Consider the following 20,072-nt stretch of genomic DNA (forward strand, 5'->3'; position numbering starts at 1 on the left):
TGGTAACATCTCACCTTTCTTTATAAAATTCTGTGTATTGTTCTCTGTCACCCATCTGCAAGGGCCCTTTGCAAACATGGTGACAGAGGACAGCGTGCATCTAATTTACACTGGAGCTGCAGCATTCCCCTCCAGGAACTGTTAGGGGAGAACTCAGGCCACAGGCATAAATGCTTCTTGGTTACAAATTGAACTTATATCTAAAAGCAGAAAGCTATTTAACCCTGAGCCCATTTAACCCTCAGAGAAAAACCCAATTTTAAAAAACAACCTTTAAGCACTTGATCCCTTGGAGAAAAACCGAACTCCCAGAAAACAGTCTGTAAACAGAAAAACTGTTTGTAAACATGAGAAATAATTTGTAAACACATCAAGTCCTTCTATGAACTGTCCATGAGGCAGGTGATCATTTGTAATGCTGTCTGTGGTTTCCAGTGTCCATATTTTAGGCAGCTGTATTGTACTGTTGTAGGATTTATTGTAAAACATGAGAACAGACTCAGAGGGGAGGAGGGTGTACCCTCAATCCAACCCCTTTCCACTTTTTTCTTTGTATAATAAATAATAATAGTAGCAGAACATGGGGTTTGAATACTATCAACTTATGCAAAGTTTCATCCAGGCTTACTGATAATATTTTTCTTTACCAGCCAGGTTCAGGGCGAAGAACTTGATTGGGAGATGTTTTGATCAGGGCAAGGAACTTGGTTGGGAGACATTTTCTGTATTTATATTTTATCTGGTGCAAACCATATACTCTTCTCCCTTTTTTAGAAGTTAGAAATTTTGTTATTGACTTTAATAGCTGACTTTTATCTTTTAAAAGGATGACAAGTGGCAAAATTTCAGTGAAAAAACCTTGCAACTGCAATTTGCTTGTGATAAATCCATGTTCTATGTGTACCTCAGTGGATATTCTTTGAATCATACCAGTTTATCTTGAAGCAATGCAAGAATAATTACTAGAATATTAAGAAAAGACATATATACATACTAGACTTCTTTAAGACAATGATTTACTAAAATATGAATATCGATCCAATATCGATATCCAACTGAGACGGACAAAAACTCTCTAAGAGTTTAAAGTTAGAAAGTGTATGTTTATTGAGACAGCTGGGCAGTACCTGGGATAATTCCCTAATGCACACGCAAAAATCACAGGTGTTACAAAGCTTTTTTATTGACAGAAGTCTTGAATACACAAAATATGAATGCATATTCATATCCCTGTCACTTCCTCTGCTCTGCTTCATATGCTAATTGGCAGAAAGGCTATTAAGCATGTGTAGTTCTGTTCCCTGAAATGAGTCGGGGGTCCATTTTGGGGAGGGGTCTCCAAAATGAAGAAGTAAAATAAGTCTTCCTCGTTCTGACCCTTCTGCCTTTCCCATACACACGTGACAAATGAATCCTTGCCGTTTTCCTGTGCTTAATGGATTCCTAAAGTAGGGGAAGTCTGCAACTGCTTTTGTGTTCCTGAAATCTGTTTGTCACATTCTGTTTCTCATTATAAGCACAGCTACCCAAACATAAAGCTGACAAGCAATGAGTTAATAGATCCTGGATATCTTATCTAAGATCCAGCTACTGTTAACTATGAACAAAGCCTATTTATCTACTTCCACTAAGTCAGCAACATCTAATTTAACTATCATCCTAACTTCCTAAAATTCTTAATTCTTCCAAATTAATGTCTCACTGGGAATGGGGACAGGGAATGGGGAATGGGAATGGAGACAGGGACTGGGAGTGGTGATAGAGACAGGGAATGGGGACAGGGACCAGGAAGGGGGACAGGGAATAGGACTGGGAATGGGGACAGGGACAGGGAATACGGTACAGGGATCGAGAATGGGGTCCGGATTGGGATGGGAGCAGGATGGGAACGGGATAGGGGGGACATGGGAACAGGCAGGGGCAAGGGGACTATGGAAGGGGAGTAAGGAATGGGGCAGCCACTGCAGGGGGACCGGGCATTGGGATGGGGGCACATGGGGACAGTTCCAGGGCAGGGGGTCCTTGACCAGCTGCCCAGAACCTCCACCAGGGTCTCCCAGTGCAACTGGAGCCACTCGGCCTGGGGTGCCCAAAGCCCTGAGCAACTCCCAGGTCCCTCCCAGGAACCCTCAAGTCGCTCAAACCCAGCATCCCCCACATCCCCTGCAAGAACCACCCCCATGTCCCCATCGTTGTCTTAGCTCAACATCTTTATTTTTACCTGCTTTTTAGAGTTTTGAAAGAGCAAAGAGAAATGAAAAGAAAATCCAGGCCAGGGGGGCCAGGAGGATGTGGAGCCCCTCAGCCAGGTGTCTTCCCAGCATGGATCAGCAGCACCACGGGTCACCAGGGGTCTGCCCACCGGGGCTCACTGGGGATCATCCAGCACGGATCCTCCCGTGGGGGATGGAGCTGGAGCAGCGCACGGAGCTCTTCCCACACTGGGGCACTCGCAGGGCCGCCCTTCGTGGTGCCTCTGCTGGTTTTGGGTCAAGGCTGAGCTGTGTGATGAGCTCTTCCCACACCTGGGACACTCGTAGGGCGTGGGACATCACCAGGAACAGGGCTGGGATGTGCCCTGGTGCCTGGGACATCACCAGGAACAGGGCTGGGATGTTCCCTGGTGCCTGGGACATCACCAGGAGCGGAGCTGGGATGTGCCCTGGTGCCTGGGACATCACCAGGAGCGGAGCTGGGATGTGCCCTGGTGCCTGGGACATCACCAGGAGCGGGGCTGGGATGTGCCCTGGTGCCTGGGACATCACCAGGAGCGGGGCTGGGATGTGCTCTGGTGCCTGGGACATCACCAGGAGCGGGGCTGGGATGTGCCCTGGTGCCTGGGACATCACCAGGAGCAGGGCTGGGATGTGCCCTGGTGCCTGGGACATGACAAGGGGCGGTGCTGGCTGGGGTTTGTTTGGTGCCTGTGAAATCCCAAGGGCAGTGTCACAGCGGGGCAGCTCTCAGTGTCCCCAGCAGGTCACAGTGTCCAGTGCAGCCCGTGCCAGCAGTCACTGCGCACACGGGGCAGGCTGGGCTGGACAGGGGACAGGGCAGAAACGCTGCCCCAGATCTGGGGTCTCCCCCTGCCTCTGGGGCCCAGCCCCTGCTGGGAGCACCTTGGGCAGGGCACGGGGCTGCTGCTGGGCCAGGGGGACAGGCCGTGCCCCCTGTCCCCTGCTGCTGGGCCAGGGGGACAGGCCGTGCCCCCTGCCAGCTGTCCAGGCCCCTCTGGTGCCTGTCCCACATCCCTGTGGCTCCTGTCCCCACCACTCCCCACCACCTTCACTCCCTTCCTCAAAGCCCCACTCAACCCCTTCACGGTGACCTCTGGAAAGAAAGAATGAAGGAAAGGAAGTGTTGTCTGTTCACCTTGGCTGGATGTCAGGCACCCACCAAAGCTGCTCTCTGACTCCCCTCCAGAGATGGACAGGAGAGGGAAAACAGAATGAAGGCTTCATGGGTTGAGCTAAGGACTGGGACAGATCACTCAGCAAATGCCATCATGGGCAAAACATTTTCAAAATTGGAGATATTAATGGAATTTATTGCTATCTGGATCAGGGCAGGACAGTGAGAAGTAAAACAAAGCTTTAAAAACACCTTCTGCCCTTCCCTCCCTCCTTCCCAGCTCTACCTCCCCCCCAGTGGGTGCAGGGAGACAGGGAATGGGGGCTCAGGTCAGTTCATTCCCTGTTGTTTCTCCTGCTGCTCGGGGAGAGGAGTCGTTCCCTGCTGTGCCAGGGGTCCCTCCTGGAGACACTTCTCCATGAACTTCTCCACGGTGAGTTCATCCCACGGACAGCAGTTCTCCACAAACTGCTGCAGCGTGGCTCGCTCCTCCATGGGCTCACAGGTCCTGGCAGGGCCCTGCTCCAGCGTGGGCTCCTCTCCAGGGGTTTGCAGGTCCCTGCCAGCTCCCTGCTCCAGCACAGGTTTCTCACGGGGTCGCAGCCTCCGCTCAGGCATCCCCCTGCTCCGGCACGGGCTCCTGCAGGCGCTGCAGGTGCATCTCTGCCCTCCGTGCCCTCCATGGGCTGCAGGGCCCAGCTGCCTCACCAGGGACTGACCAGGGAATCTCAGGGCAATCAGCTCCAGCAGCTGGAGCAGCTCCTGCCCCTCCTGCCCTGCCCTGCCCTGCCCTGGGGTGTGCAGAGCTGTTCCTCTCACCTGTCCTCACCCTGCTCCTCCCTGCTCACAGTCACAGCTCCAGGATCACCCATTTTCTTAAATCTCTTATCCCAAAGGCATTACCACCATTTCTAACTGGGCCAGCCTTGGCCAGCAGCCGGTCTGTCCTGGAGCCGGCTGGAATTGACTCTGTGGGACATGGAGGAGCAGCTGCTCTCACAGAAGGTGCTCCTAGAGCCCCTCTCTTACCAAAACCTGTCCATGCAAACCTGCTATAAGTATGATAAGGTTTTCATTGCCACTATTCATTCTTATTATTTCTATTATCTCCATTTTTTGCTAATAATGGTACAGTTGTTATTATTATTACTAGTATTTTTAGTCTTTTGGACTCTATATTAATAGTGGCTAGATTAGAACTGGAAACAAAGGTACTTCATTGCAAGTAGCAGTTAGAGTTTTGTCAGCCTCTTGCCCTGCCCTGTTCTGCGTCATTGCTGTGTGTGAAGCTGCTGCTGCCAGGCCTCCCTATTTCCCTGGTTTGGGAAATTCCATGGCATTGCTGACATGTCAAAAAGAGAGGGCTCATTCCACTCAAAGGCATGCCCTTAGCTCTTCGAGTCCCATTGTTGGAAGCTTGTTTTCTAACATTGTTGACTTTCTCAGCTTCTGTTAACATTTGTGATTTTATAACAAAATGTTCTTGGATGTGATTGTGCAAGATTCTCTAATCAGCTTTCAGTTTGCTCTTGGATTCCTTAGCGGTGTGTGGGAGCTGAAGGCAGCATTTTGGGTGGAAGGCTTCGGTGGGAGCTCGGATTGCCTCAGCAGCAGCTGGTTTTGCCCATGTGAGCAGAGCTGGCAGAGATGCCGTGCGCTGAACATTCCGCCTCGCCGGGAGCCGCAGTGCCCGGCCGGAGGGAGCTGCGCCGGGCGCTGCGGGCTGTGCCGGGCCGGGCAGGGGCCGCAGCCCCGGCAGGGCCCGGCCATGGACACGGAGCCTTGGCCGGGCAGGGCTCGGGCCCTGCGGCGCCGGGCGGGCGGTGCCGCTCACGGCGGGACCCTGCGGGGCCGGGACAGCGAGAGAGCCCGGGCCGAGCATCAGCCCCGGGGCGGGCACGGCCCGGGAGGGGGCACAGCCCGGGGGTCCCGCAGAGCCCCCCTGCTCCAGAGCCGCGCATCCACAGCGGGGCAGCTGCGGCACTGCGGGGCAGGGAGGGGCCGCAGGGGCGTTCCGAGCGCTCCTTCGGGGCAGGATTTTGTCCCGGGCCGGGGAATTCCCGCGGGCCGAGCGGGCCGGGGCCGCTGCCGAGCGCCGCCGCCTTTCCCGGGAGCCGCCGGGCAGAGCTCTCTGCTCGGGGCTGTGAAAAACACCTTCACTCCGCTGTGAAAATTTAAAGAGTTTAATGCAGGACAAGAGGAGACAAGGGCCACAGAGCAAAGGTTGTTAGGGCCGGGTGCATCTAGGCACTGAGCCAAGAGCACTCGGTTATCTCCGGAGATACCCCTTGAATACCTTTTCCCTTACACCAGCCTGTTGCATATTCATAGTGCCTTATGCATAGTAAACTTTTTTCCCCAAGCTAATTTACATATTCCAAGAACTGTTTAGCATGGCTCCGCCTCAGTTCCACCTTTTTAGGGCATGTGTATTCCTTGGTTGTGGTTTTGATCCTTTTCTATCATCATCTTCAGTTTTGGCCCCGGCCCACACTGCCTTCAGACGGTGAGTGCTGATGGTTGGCAGATCTGTGCAGGTGTCCTCAGGCTGTGCTCACTGGATGTTATCCCATCCAAGCAGGCATTTTAACACAAGCATGCTTCTATCAGCTATGGCACTACTATGTTTGAGCTTAATGAATGAACAACAGAAATAAAAACTATATAACAAAGTTATTGTAACACCACACATATAAAATCCAATTGAATATTTGCAAAAAGCCAATATTATAATATGTATCTATAACAGGGCCAAGGGCCGGGTGCCCACTCGGTGGCTCCGAGACAGCAGATTTTATTCTTTCCTGTTCCCCTGACTCTACCACCATCATATCTAGGAATAGTGCCTGTGGATTTTTTTATTGCTTTCTTGCAATTGTTTTCTTGCATGGTGACTGCCACAATCTTTGCTTTTAGTTTGGCTTTGGCCACAGACTTTCTGAGCCTCCTTTAATAAATCATCTAATAATCTGTCATGCCAATCTTCAATTTTTTCCATTATCTGGCCAAGCACAAAGTTAATCCTTTACAAAGCTTTTCTCACATCAGTCTCAGGATCCACTCTGGAACTCTGTCTCCTATTTCTCCCAAGTCTGTCCAACCACTCAGCCGGAGCCTCTCCCCTCCCCTGCTGTGCCCCAAAAGTCCCTCAGCACTTTGCCCTCGAGATGCTGCTCCCCCTATTTCCCCAACAATCAAATTACAATTCTCATTTATATGTTTTCTCCCCTCCTCATAATTTTGACCCCACTCAGGAGGTGCAGGTGGCATTTTGCCCTCCCCGGGGGGGGCCTGTGGATTTTCTTTACTCCAGGCTTTTATGCCTGCAATTCTGATCATTTCCCTTTCTTCTGGAGAAAATAGTATCTGTATTATCGACGGTATTTCTTCCCAAGTATAAATGTTCGAACTTAAAAATAAGTCTCATTCTTCAGCAGTGCTTATGGGATCCTCCAAAATCCCTTTGATTGATTTCCCACTCCTTTTGTTTTTCTCTTTTTCCCTCTTGCTCCCCTCCCTTTTCTTTACCTGTTTTCTTATTTTTTACGCGTTTTCTGTCCCGTTTTTCAAAATCTTATCTCCATGCCTCTGTTTCCCACTTTCTCTAATAACCTGAATACCACCTTCTTTCAACTACCCACGTAAAAAAATCCTTTTTCTCACAATACCATTTAATACAATACACCTCCCTCCAAGGAAATAAAGCTCAAAATAAACAATCTACATTACATATACTTCCATGCATCGATATTTACTCACCTTTATCTCTCCCTCTCACACATTCATACCCTCAAGCCTGTTCATTCATACTTCTCGACTTCACAATACTGTTACATATACTTTTGTTAGCCCACACTCACTTTTATTTTACACTCACTCTCACATCAGCACAATCCACCTCCCTCCAAGGAGATAAAGCTCAAAATAAACAATCTGCATTACATATCCTCCCATTCATCTACATTTACTCACTTTTATTTTTCACTCACTCTCACATACAACAACAAGATACTTTTTACTTTCAAACAGTCTACATTACATATCTACACCCTGAGTGCTCTTGGAATGTTAATCCCTCAACCCAGCAGGTTTAATCCTGGATGTCTCTCATCGCAGCAGAATTTTAGGTGTTACTGGCCAGTTACGGTGTTCTTGGATATCCCTCAGTCCAGCTGTGTTTTCCAGCCCCAGATCCCCTTGGGCATATCCTCAAGCCGGCAACCCTGGGTGCTCTTGGGATGCAAATCCCTCAGCCCAGCAGGTTTGAATACTGGATGCTCTTGGGCACTCTTATCCCTCAATCCAGCACTCCACGGGGTTCCTCTTCTTCCTAAGATCCAGTCCCAGTTTCCGCGGGAGGGATTCTTTCTTTTTTATCACTCCCTTGGTCTCTTTACTGGCCGTTTTTCACATGAAAAAGACGAAAAGCAGCATGAGAGACTACAGCAATCACTTGGCAAGTCTGGGATACCCAGCAGCTTCTGTCACACACATTCATTCCCCCCTTTATCCGCCCCATCCCAACAAATTCTCACCTATCCTTTGTCCTTGGGTCTTGGTTCTTCCTGTACACTTTAGTCTTGGGGCTAATTACCACGGTTTTAGGGAATCCTTTCCCTATTCTTTGTTTTATTGTCTCCTTTTGCCCATCGATCATAACCTGTGTCTGTGGTCACACACCAGGGGAACAGAGCGAGGCTGCCTAAATAGGGCAGGACCCGTCTTCCTCACCCTGACTCTCCAAGGCCCCGGCAGAGAGGTGTTAGAAACTATCTTTTGCTACCAAAATTGTGAAACATGCCAATCACTTGGCTGTTAAATTTTTAATAATAACATGGTTATTAAAATAGTAATACAATTAGAGTAATAAAAATTTAGAGTTAGGACAATAATAAGACAATAAAAAGCAAAGAATTAAGGATGTCCAGTTGCTCTCGGGCACTTAAGCCACAACAAGCATACCTTGTGAACAAAGGAACCACCCTTAAAACTACACTATTGCATATTCATATATCCTTCATGGTTATGCATACATTCTATTTAAAACAAGAAACTCTGTCTGTTATATGCCAACTATTTCCTTTAATCCCCATGGCGTCTTCGAGTCTGAGCAAGACCTGAAGAAATTAGCTTCTTCTGAGAAGAAAACCATAAATTCTTCTTCCCTGGAAGATTTAGGTATTTTGTGAGGGTTATGTCAAAGCGAGTAACCCATTCCTTAAAAGAAAACCCATATATACAGTTTTTATTTTAACTACTAAAGCTTCAATTTAACTACACAACTACATTTACAGTATGATTAAAATGTTAATACAGCACTACTAATCAAACTAACATATGTGCATTTTTCACCTTGGGCGTCTGGTGGAGTATCCACGGAAAGTGCCCATCTCTGCAGGGAGACACGTTTTTTCAATTGTAAATTAGGTCTTTCTTTCTCTGTCATCTGTGGTTTCCAGTCTTTCCCGGCTGGGTCTTCAGGTCCTTTAAAACTTTAAGAATCTTTTTCTACAAGCACAACTGACTTCATGTATGTTTTATATAAGCACGAATTATTCCATAACATATATTACAATGGGGCTGCACAGATCCCCCTGCAGGTCCGTGGGGATGCAGAGATCCCCCTGCAGCCCCTGGAGGAGCCAGGCTGGAGCTCGGGGATGCCTGAGAGGAGGCTGTGACCCCGTGGGCAGAGGGGCCCCGCTGGAGCAGCCTGGCCTGGCAGGACCGAGCCCGTGGCACAGTGACCCACGCTGCAGCACTTGGAGGGGGCTGTGCCCCAGAGGATGGACTCGGCTCGGAGAAGTTCCTGGAGAAGTCTCGGCTGGGAGAGAGCACAGGGTGCAGCAGGGAACGACTCCTGTCCCTGAGCAGAGGGAGAAGCCGCGGGGGATGAGCTGAGCACGGCCCCATTCCCTGTCTCCTGCCCTGCCGGGGGAGGAGGTGCAGCTGGGAGCAGGGAGGCGTGGGGAAAGCTGCATTTAAGGCTCTGCACTGACTTCTCCTCATCCTGCTCTGAGTCTTTGGAGTTTTCTGCCAGAAATCTCTCCCCTCCCCCGCTCACCCACAGGGCTTTGGGCAGGTTTCCCTTTTTGGGGGAAATCAAAGCGAAGCACCGATGCACTAATGAGGGGCAGGAGAAGGGAGGCTCCCGGGCTTCCCGCAGAGCCGGAGGCACGGAAGGCGCAGGGCCGGGAAAGCCGTGGCGGGAGGTGCGGAGAAGTTTGTTTGTGTGGGCAGCTCAATCCCGCCTCGGGCCCGGGCCCGTCCCGGGGCTGTTCCTCTTCTCCGGCTTTGCCCTCCCGCAGCGCGGGGGGCCCTGAGAGCGCGGGGCGAGTCTGGGCCGTGCGCAGAGCCCGCCCCCAGCTCGCTGCCATTGGCCGCTGGTGCCGTCAGTCGTGGTTGCGGCGCGCTGATTGGTGGGAGCGGGGCGCAGCACGGCCCCGGCGCCGGGCTGAGGGCGGCCGTGGGCGGGCAGCGGCGCCATTGGCGCCCGGAGCGTCTGTGCGGGCCCGGGAGCGGCGGCAGCGGCCGGAGCGCGGTGAGGCGGCGTCGGCGGAGCTCGGAGGCGGCCCCGGCGCAGGTGGGAGCCGCGCTGGGTTCTGCGGGGGCTCGGGGCTGGCTGCGGGCGGAGGGGGCGGCAGGGGGCTGCGGCGGGTCGGTGGTGCCGTGTCCGGCCCGTGCTGGCCCCGGGCTGAGGGCGCGGCGGGAGCGGCTGCCCGCGGTCTCCTTCCCGCCGGGGCCTGGGCAGGAGCCGCTGCCGGAGCAGCGCTGGCTCGGCCCGGCTGCTGTGGGTAGGACAGAGGGGGCTGCTCCGCGGCCGGGAGCGTGCGGGGAAATTCCCGTGGCCGGAGGTTTCTGTGGCCGGAGGAGAGCGAGGAGTCCTGTAAAAGTGACTTTATTGCCGAGCAGGGGGAGAGGCCGTGGGGCATTTGCTGTGCCCTCTCTGCCATGCTTGTAGTCCGCAGCCTCCTTTTTATCCTCATTTTCCCGGCCGCATCTCCCTCTGCCTTTGCCCACGGGCTGAGGTCCTTGGAAGGTTCAGACTTCCCGATGCGCCTGCTGCCTGTCCTCGTTAATATGCACCCTCCTTTTGTATACCAGCCGATATTCATGGCTCTGTTAAGCCTTTGTTCTCCTGGAAGTTCGGGAATTTAGCGTGACTTTGAGAAATTGTGTGGCTCAATTTGTGAAATTTATTGGAACTGATGGTTTCCCCCGTTACTTCCTTATCTACAGGTCCCTGGCCCTATCACCAGGCAGATTCACTCATTGACTCTGTTTTGTTCTTCCCGGGTCCTCTTTGGTTTTGGGATTATTCTCGGTGCCCTCATTCCCTGTCCTTTTGTAGCCCTTTGTGGATCAGGAGGCCTGGCTGCCACCTGCATCCCCTGGCTCAGCTGCTGAATGAGCTGCAATGCCAAGGTGTGGAGCATGGTAAAAAGATGAGAGTTGCTGCAGCACAGGAGAGGAGAAGCAGCATTTGTTTAACCCCTGGTGTGCCGGGGAGCCACGAAAGCGTATCCCATTCCCATCCTTTCCATGTTTGGACCAATACATAAACTGCTCTCCTTTTTCCTTTGTTATCTTTCTCAGCACTTTTCCCTTGTCATCTCTTTGCCCCCAGCAGTTTGAGCCATTTAGTTTTGCACAAACTCCCTTTTTTTCTGCTCACAGATAATCTGATCTCATCCCGTGGTGAAATGTTGTGTTCCTCTTTCAGTGGATTGGTCGGCAGGAAGGTCAGGAGCTGGAGCTGTCTGGTTGGTTCTTCTTTTGAGGACAGCTTTTAATCTAATGATGCCATTGAAATGATAATTGGGTTCTCTGCTTCCTGATATGAATTGGTTTGGGTTCCCAGGGGCTGGTCCATGGTGTTGAAGAATTTTTTCTGGTGGCCCTTCATCTTTTTCCCATTTCTGGGTGCTCCCTGCAGCCGGGGCTGCATCAATTGGCCGCATTTTTCTAATTACATCATCAAATACTTGAATTCCAACTAATTTCCCTGGACTTGTTCTAGCAAAAGCCCCAGTGCTCTGATACACCCTGTACAGCACAGACAGTGGCAGCAGATGTTGGAGTGGGCAGGGGGATGATCTCCCCCTTATTTTAGTGAAGTTTTCACAACATTCTCAATTTGCTGTTTCTCTTTGCAGCCTCAGCCATTTCTGTTTCAGAGTCAGATCCTCACCATGGGCTTTGCCTTCAGCTGTGCAGATTCCATCTGTGCAAGCAGGCAGAGCTTGGGGTGAGGGGCAGAGGGAATCAGCCAATTCCTGCCCCAGGCAAGAAGAGCCAGGTACATTGTCCCCACTCTGCCCCATCAGAGTTAATTTGCATTTCTAAAGCTCCTCCTGGGTGCCTGGAATGCAGCTTCTCTTCCAGAGCAGCTTCAGCAGCCTCACATGTGCCCTGCTACAACCTGCTGCTTTTTTTTCCCTTCAAATCCTCTGTTTAATGTTTATGAGTTAAAAGGGCACCTTTAAATCTCTTCTAGTTTTGCAAAATGCAGCCCAAAGGTGAATGTCAAAATACCCTGACCAAAATTTCGGCATCGCTAAAAGCGAAACAAAAACACACAAAAAAGTTCCAAGGCCAATAATTTTTTTCTCCTTCTTCTTCAGAGTAAAAACCAATTCTTACTTCCCTGACCAAACCTAACCAGCGATATAGAAGTAGGATTATTTTTAAAAATATGCTCATGCTATATACTTTGCACTGAAGCTGCAGGAAAAAGAAAAACTGCACCAATATATTTATTGTTAGAGTAAAGGCATTTGTTGATTCTGGCCCGGATGTGCAACAGAAATAATTCCATCCCCACATAGCCCGGGTGTGCAGAGAAAATCGTTCCATGACACGTGGGTTTTACTCGATTTTTCCCTAACTTAATACAGTCTAAAGCAATCTAAATCCACTGGTTTAATTTTCTGTAGTTTCAAGTTGTGCAGATTTCTTTGCTTCTGCTGTTAATGAGGTGGGAAGTGCTGGATTTCCTTCTCAGCCTTTTGCAGACCAGGTGTCTGCAGTCCTGGCAGTGTCTGGGGTAGGTGTTGGTTGCTGTTTGCTGCTGGGGTTGATGTTTTGCTGCTGGGTGTTATCTTTGTGGGTATCTTTTGGGCCATTCCCATTGTGTTGAGGTGTTAAACTCATCTCCATTGAGTGGTGCAACATCCCTTAACAAAACCTTTAACATTTCTTTCCCCAGGGCCAAGGCAAAGCAAGCCTGAGTAGAGAAATCAAAGGTTAACAATGTTAAAGTCTATGAGCTGGTGTATTTTCCATCAATGCCATGGCAGGCAGGGCAGTGTGTGAGTGTAAGTGAGAGCCAGAGTGGAATTGTCCCGTGCTCTTGCCCAGCAGCTGTGGCAGGGCAGGCCCAGAGAGCGCTGAAGCTGCAGCAGTGGCAGCAAGGGCTGTCCCCGGTGGCTGGAGCTGCCAAAGGAGGGTGGCCAGGCCAAGGATTTCAGCAGAGGGTGTGTGGGCCGATGTCCTGCTTGGCTGTTGGCAACAGCAAAGTGCCAAGGCAGGCTCTGTGCCAGCCCAGCTTCCTGGGGGAGAGATGGCACCAGAGACAGGATTCTGGCCACAGACTGCTTTAAATGTGCGTCCCTTATCTCCACCCTGCACTAGGTGGAGAATTCCCAGGGTAAGGAATTCGCAAGATTAATTGCCGGGGAGAGAATTCAATATGTGCCCTGGGTCTGGCTCTTCTTCTTACCCAAGCCAATGGCAAAAGCCGTACCCATGGCATCTTGGTTTCTATCCCCAGCTTCCAAAGGTGTTTCTTTCTTTCCCCTTTCATTCTTTGTACCCAGCCTGAGCTCTGGGGGTGCCAGGGGTTCTGGAGATCCCATTGTATTCCTAAAGCTGCCATAACCTCCTGGAGGATCTTTCCTGGAAAATGAGTTCTGCTGTCTGTGTCTGTTGCTTCCACAATACCTTTTATTGGAGTAATGTCTTTTAGAAATACCTTAATAAGTGATCCAGTGGCTGCTGAGCAATCAGAATTGCTTTTGCCCCCCTGTTAGGTGAGATGGTGTCACCAGAAGATATTGAAACCTTCCTGCTCAGGGCATTTCAGTTCCAGGCTCTTACAAGCACACACAGCTGTGCCGGTTGAGCTGACCATGGGGGGTAACCTGGGCTTTGTCTGATTCCCTTTCCTCAATAACAGCGTGTCTTGGGATTCTTTTCCCTTCTGCTGCCCTTGAAGAGCCATCCACAAAGACATTTTCTGCCTCAGGCCAGGCAATGTCTCCTGAATCTCCCCCAGGCTGGGTCTGGAGCTCTGTCACTTGAATGCAGTGCTGGGTTTCTTCCCAGCCCCTCTGGGGGCTGTTCAAACAGGAGGCTGGGTTAAACCCTTCCCCTGTCCTCAGTTCTGAATCCTTCTGTGCCACTGAACAAGTTTCACACTGTAATAACCGAGCACTGCTCATCCATTGCGAGGCTCTTTTGGTTATCAAAGCTTGAACTTGATGGCAGACTGGAACAGTTGGAGATCCTGTTGTCATCAGGTTTTGGGCCTCGGTTCCTGTTGAAGCTGTGGCTGCACAATTCTGCAGACAATGAGGCCACTCTGGCCACTGGGTGAAACTTGTTGGCCCAGGAATTCCTTTGGCATGACCCTGTTGAACATTCCCCTACAATTCCAATTTCTTTTCTGAGTCTGGAAGAGCCACAGCTGAGGCATCATTATTTTTGGTTGTTCATTTTCTCAGGTTTTGCTCTCTTTCTCCTGTCCATACCACAGCATGGAGGCTGTCTGGGGTTAAAAAGTCCAGACATTTGACACAAAGGTACAGCAGCAATAACCTCTGTATCACCTTTTACAATATTACAATGCCATCATCAAATTCCTTCCTAGATAATTACAATCACAGTAGGAAGAGAAAAAAAATAGTTTAGTTCAAATTAACCTCCCACAGCTCCTAATTGAACAAATGACACCAGCTCAGCTTTCCCATTTATTCCCTTAATAATGAAAACACTCCTTTACAATGTTCCCCCCTTAGGTGCAAGATTCAGAGTGGATGGAGAGGCCCCTGTGTCCATCAGGAGAGGCCTCCTCTGGATGCAGACCCAGCCTGGATGTTCTCCAGGGCTGCAGTGTGGTGGGTCCCCGGTGGGATGGGAGCTCAGAGAGCCCTGACAATCCATGTCCATGCAGGGGTGGACTCGCTCCTCCTGAGGGTGCTGCTGTCTGTGCTTGCAGTGTCCTTGTGGGCTGCAGCTGGAGCCCTGACTCCTTCCCAGGGGCTGTTTGGGTGGGCTCTGCCCTGGCCAGGAGGGCAATGCCTCTGCCAGGTGCTTGTGGCCGACACCATCCACTGGTTGCTGGGGCCCCCTTGGACCCTGGGGTTGGTCCCTCAGGGGCTGTGGGAACTCTGCCATGGCCTTTGCCTTCAGCTTGGCCTTTTGCTCATCCCTCCTTGCCTTCAGCTGCTGTGCCTTTGTGCCCAAGTGCTGCAGGGCCTTCTTGTGCCACTCCTGCAGCCCCGGTCACTGCCTGTGGGTGCTCATCCTCTGAGAGCTGCTGAGCTTTCTGCAAAATCTTTCCTTTCTGCAGGGACCCAAACCAAATCCTTCACAGAAAATCCTGATCCTTCCATGTGCACTCTGCATTTCCCAGAGGTTCCTTTGTTTTGCTCCTTGTGCTCAGGGTCCCCTGCACAGCCCGGATGGCAGAGCCGGTGCCTGTCCTGCCGCAGTGTCCAAAGGCGGCCCCCCCGGCGGGCAGGGCCGGCAGCTCCCCGGGGCCGGGCAGCGGCCGGGGCGTCCCGCAGCCTCCTGGGGGCCGGGGGCCACTGCCGGCCCTGCCCGGGGCTGGTGGGCTCAGGCAGCGCCCGGCGCTGAGCCCCGGCTGCCCCACAGCCCCGGCCCGGCCCCGCAGCTCCCCACAGGCCCCCAGCCCTGCTCCCGGTCCCGCACCTCTGCGCCCGCTGCTGCCGCTGCCCACCATAGAGAAACCCCTGACATCCTGACCTCCTGCTTTTCCTCCCCTGGAAACTGGGAATTCAAAGTATCAGGTGGCAAATTGTCAGGATAAGACCCTGCTGAAAAACATCCCAATCCTGAGTATTTTTCTGTTCCTCTTCTTTGCCATCATCCTTTTTCTTACCACATAGATTCCTCCTGCTTCTTCTTGCCTGAACCATATTGCTGCACACTCCTCTTCACCCAATCTCTTCCCAGCACACCAACACCATCCATCCCCTGTTGTCCAAATGCCTTCCCTCCTTCCCTTATTGCCCCAATGGGTGTCCATGTCCTTAATTACCTCTGTGGGAATGTTCAAACTACCTCAGCATTCTCCCAAGGGACCCTTCAGCGACATTTTGGGATCATCATCCCTTTGGCCAGGAGCCCTCCCTGGCTTTCCCTTTTCTCCCCTCCATGGGTGCCCTGCCATGTTCACTCCCCGAAGATCCCAGGGCACTCACTGATGAGATTTTCAGTGCTCTCTCCCTGCTGACTCTTCACAGACCCCCCTGATGTGTCACTCATCTGTCTCCTGGTCACTCCCGGGTCCCAAATCAATCCCCGGTGCCGCTGCCAGCCAAGGGAGCCGATCAGCCAAAGTGGGTGAGGCACCTTCAGCTGCACTCCCTCCCCCAGGGTGTGCGGAAAAATTGACATCACCAGAGGATTCTGTCCACAAAGCAGACAGAGGAGTCCTGTGAAACTAATTTAATTTCTAAGAATGGGAGAGGGCATGGGACATTCCCCATGGGATCTCTCCAATTGCTGGAGGACACAGCCTCCTTTTCATCCTAATTCTCCTGGCCACATCTCCCTCTGCTTTCCCCATTGGCTGAAGTACTTCAGAGCTACAGACTTCCCAATCCACCTACTACATACCCACTTTAATATGCTCCCTACTTTTATATAGCAAATGATATTCATGGCTCTGTTAAGTCTTTGTTGTTCTTCTGGAAGTTCATGAACGGAGCAGGGCCCTGGCAGAGCAGCAGTCTGTGTCATCAACTGATAACATTTTCTGAAACCAATTCCTTCTCCTGTCACTCCCTTGTGTACAGCTCCCTGGCCCTCTGAGCCTTCCCCAACTGGACTCCCCCCCTCGGCCCCATCGCCCCCGCGAGGGGAATTTGGGGAGGTGGGAGTGGGGCAGCGCCAAGGCCGGGCCCCCCCGCGCTGTCCTGGCGGGAGCGGCTGCAGTGGGGACCGAGTGCGGGCGGGAGCGGCCGAGAGCCCAGCGCTGCCCCAGCCCGACCTGCCCCAGCTCCATCCCTGCCCCTCGGCTGGGATGCTGTGGGTCTGGGGGGAAGAGGGAGCCGGCGGTGGGTGCTGGGCCTGGGGGCAGGAGGAGAAGGGAAGGAGAAGCAGGCTTGAGGAACAGAATGGTCAAACGATGCAGGTGGCAGGAGAGGGTGGGATTGTGCAGGAGATGGAGGAATAGCAGGAGGAAGAGGAGTGTGAGGAAGAGCAGAGACACGGGAGGAGGAGAAGGAGCAGAAAGAGGAAGCAGCAGAAGGTTCCACCCCTCCCAGTATCTGCAGCCTCCCCCCAGCCCCAGGAGCGCTGCTCCCCCCACATGCAGCAGGTGACTGTGGAGGGGGATCCAGGATTTTCCCAGGGTGAATCTTGGTGTTTCTGAGCTTTCTTGGGCTAAATGTTGGTGCTTTGGTTTTATGTGGGAGCTGAAAATGTTTTGGAGGAGGTTTTTGCTGACTTGTGATGTTTGGGGAGTTTTTGATCTGTATCTTGAAGTTTGTGGGATTTTGGGGCTAAATCTTGGTGTTTTGGAGGTTCTTACAGACACAAGATTCCCAATGACTTCCTGAGATGAACTGGGGCAAGGAGGAATCTCCAGTCCAAGGTGCTCTCCTCTTGTTTTTTTCCCCAAACCAGGATTTTTCATTCCCTGAGCGTGTCTGGATGGAGGAGGAGGAAAAGCCCCGGAGATGCTGCAGGAGGAGGAGCTGCAAACCCAGCCCAGGGAGCTGCGGGGAGGAAAGAGCCCCCCTGAGCCAGGAAGGCGGGCGGAGATCCAGCCGGAGCTCGGAACTGGTGGAGAAGTCTCATGGCAGGGAGAAGCCCCACAAGTGCTTGGAATGTGGGAAGGGTTTCAGTCGGAGCGACAGCCTGATTGTGCACCAGAGAATCCACACTGGGGAGAGGCCCTACGAGTGCGGGGAGTGTGGGAAGAGGTTTCGGACCAGCTCCGATCTCCTCGTACATGAGCGGATTCACACAGAGGAGAGGCCCTTCCGCTGCCCCGACTGCGGGAAGGGCTTCAGCCAAAACTCTAACCTCACCAGGCACTGGCGCATCCACACTGGGGAGAGGCCCTACGAGTGTGGGAAGTGTGGGAAGGGCTTCAGAGACAAGTCTGGCCTGATCAAGCACCGGGTGATGCACACTGGGGAGAGGCCCTATGAGTGCTTGGAATGTGGGAAGAGCTTTGGGCGGAGCTCAGGTCTGAGAACACACCAGCGCATCCACACCGGGGAGAGGCCCTACGAGTGTCCCCAGTGTGGGAAGAGGTTTCAGACCAGCTCCAGTGTCCTCGTACATGAGCGGAGTCACACAGAGGAGAGGCCCTTCCGCTGCCCCGACTGCGGGAAGGGCTTCAACCGCAACTCGCACCTCACCAGGCACCGGCGCATCCACACCGGGGAGAGGCCCTACAAGTGTGGGGAGTGTGGGAAGAGCTTCTCCAGGAGCGAAACCTTGACCCAGCACCAACAGAGGCACCAGTAAGGGAAGCCCTGTGAGTGCCCCGAGTGAGGGAAGAGCTTGGAGTGAGGGAAGAGAGTGAGGGAAGAGCTTGGAGTAAAGGAAGAGAGTGAGGGAAGAGCTTGGAGTGAGGGAAGAGAGTGAGGGAAGAGCTTGGTGTGCTCCTGCAGCTCCATCCCCCATGGGAGGATCCGGGCTGGATGATCCCCAGTGACCCCCGTTGGGCAGAGCCCTGCTGATCCGTGGTCCTGGTGATCCCTGTTGGGGTGGGGAAGGTGTTGGCTTCTTCTCCTTGTGCTGCTGTGATTTTGGGGGGTTCCCATGGATGGGGGATGGGAGGTGAGTGGGGGGTCCTGGCGCACTGCGGGGGGCTCATGGCTCGGGGGGTCCCAGCGCTTTGGGGGAGTCAGGAAAGGGGGGAAGCAGTGAATGGAGGGGGTCCCAGTAAATTGGGGGGTGGCGCTGATGATAACAGGGGGTCCTGGGAGACAACGGGGGGGGGGGAAAGGACCAAACCCTAAGGGACTCCCTCGGTGCTGGTTAACCCCCTGTGCCCCCCCAGCCCTTGGGGTCCCCACTGTCCCTGCACTGTTCCTGGGGGTCCCGCGGCACTGGGGGGGGTCAAAGCGGAGGGGATGGAACCTCCATCATGGATGGGGGCACAAAGGGGGTCCGGGCCCAGTGCTCGGCGGGGTCGGTGCACGAGGGGGGCCCGGTCCCTGTCCCGGTGCATGGGGGTGGCGCTGCCTGGGGGGTCCCGGTGCTTGTGGGGTTCCCAGGGTTCAAGGGGGGTCCGGTCCCTATCCCAGTGCTTGGTGGGGGGGGTAGTGCCCGGGGGGCTCCTACTGCTCGGTAATTGGGGGGTGTCAGAATCCAGGACATCCCTCTGGCTGCCCTGGATGGCTCCAGACCCTGGCAGGGGCCTTGGAGACCTTGGCATGGTGTCAAGAACACCGGTGGCTTTGGTTTTAGCCCCTGGAGAAAATTGCCAACTTTGTATGAGGAATTACAAGGCACAAGGGTTTGAGTAGCGTGGTAGGTGAATTAACACAGGGTGGAAAAGTAGAATTTTAACATTTTAAAATACGGGGTTCAATGGGACAAGGTGGAGGGATCTGGGTGTGTCCTGACCTTCTTCTCCTTCTTTTTTCCCCTCCATGTCTTGCTGTGATGGTGACACTTTTCTGTTAGTTGAAGGTAGAGACACACTGTCCAACATAAATGATAGATATTGGCACGTTATTGTAAACACAGTACAGGTAGTTTTTAGTGTAGAAGGCAAACAGCGCCCTGAGGGCAGGGAGACTGCCACAGACCGACCTGCTAGACAGAGCTCAGCAGAGCGGACAAAGCTGTTAGAGAAAAGGGAAAATAAACGGCCCTGAGAAGCAAAGCTCCGCATCTCGACTCCTTCTCTGCCCGCGCGGGCTGGGAGAAAAGGACTTTTCACAATCTCGGGGTCATCTCGACCCCCAGAAAACCGAGAGGGGGTCTCCACTCGTCCCAGTGCCCGGTGAGGGGGGGGTCAGTGCTCGAGGGGGGTTCGGGGGCACTGAAGGGGGTGCGGGTGTGGTTTTTGGGGGGTCCCGGCACCCCCCGGGGCAGGGTCAGTGCTCAGCAGTGGGGGCTGCCTGGGGAACCCCCCCGGCCCCCAAATCACAGCCGGGTCTCCTGCAAGGCACTCAGGGGAGGCTCGTTCACCCCCCGCCCCCACCGGCGTTGCCACACACCTTCCCAAAGTGTTCCCAAGTGCTCCCAAAGTGCCTCAGAATGTCCCCGAGTCTCTGCCGAGGTGACACCGGCCTGATGACGGCCCAGTGGTGATGTTGCTCTGTGCACAGCAGCCTCGGGATGTCCTCCATGGCTCTTTGGCACCGCTCGGCCACTGCACAGCCACCGTGGCCAGGAGAGGGACAGAAGAAGAGGGTGTTGATGTCCCCAAGTGTCCCCAGCAGGTGACGCGTGGCCAGGCGGGCACTGGCCTCCCACAGCTGCTCAGCCTCGGCCGCTGTGGCCAC

General features: G+C 53.1%; 1 protein-coding gene across 1 annotated transcript in view; it reads left to right on the top strand.

The window, feature by feature from the left end:
- Positions 1 to 20,072, top strand: part of LOC140681563 (uncharacterized) — a 305,451-nt gene that overhangs the window by 44,640 nt on the left and 240,739 nt on the right. Inside the window, 1 exon segment of the mRNA XM_072921495.1 lies at positions 17,478 to 18,074. Coding sequence (XP_072777596.1) covers positions 17,478 to 18,074 — 597 coding nt within the window.

The sequence above is a fragment of the Taeniopygia guttata genome, chromosome 37 (genome assembly GCF_048771995.1).
Source record: "Taeniopygia guttata chromosome 37, bTaeGut7.mat, whole genome shotgun sequence".
Taxonomy (NCBI): Eukaryota; Metazoa; Chordata; class Aves; order Passeriformes; family Estrildidae; genus Taeniopygia; species Taeniopygia guttata.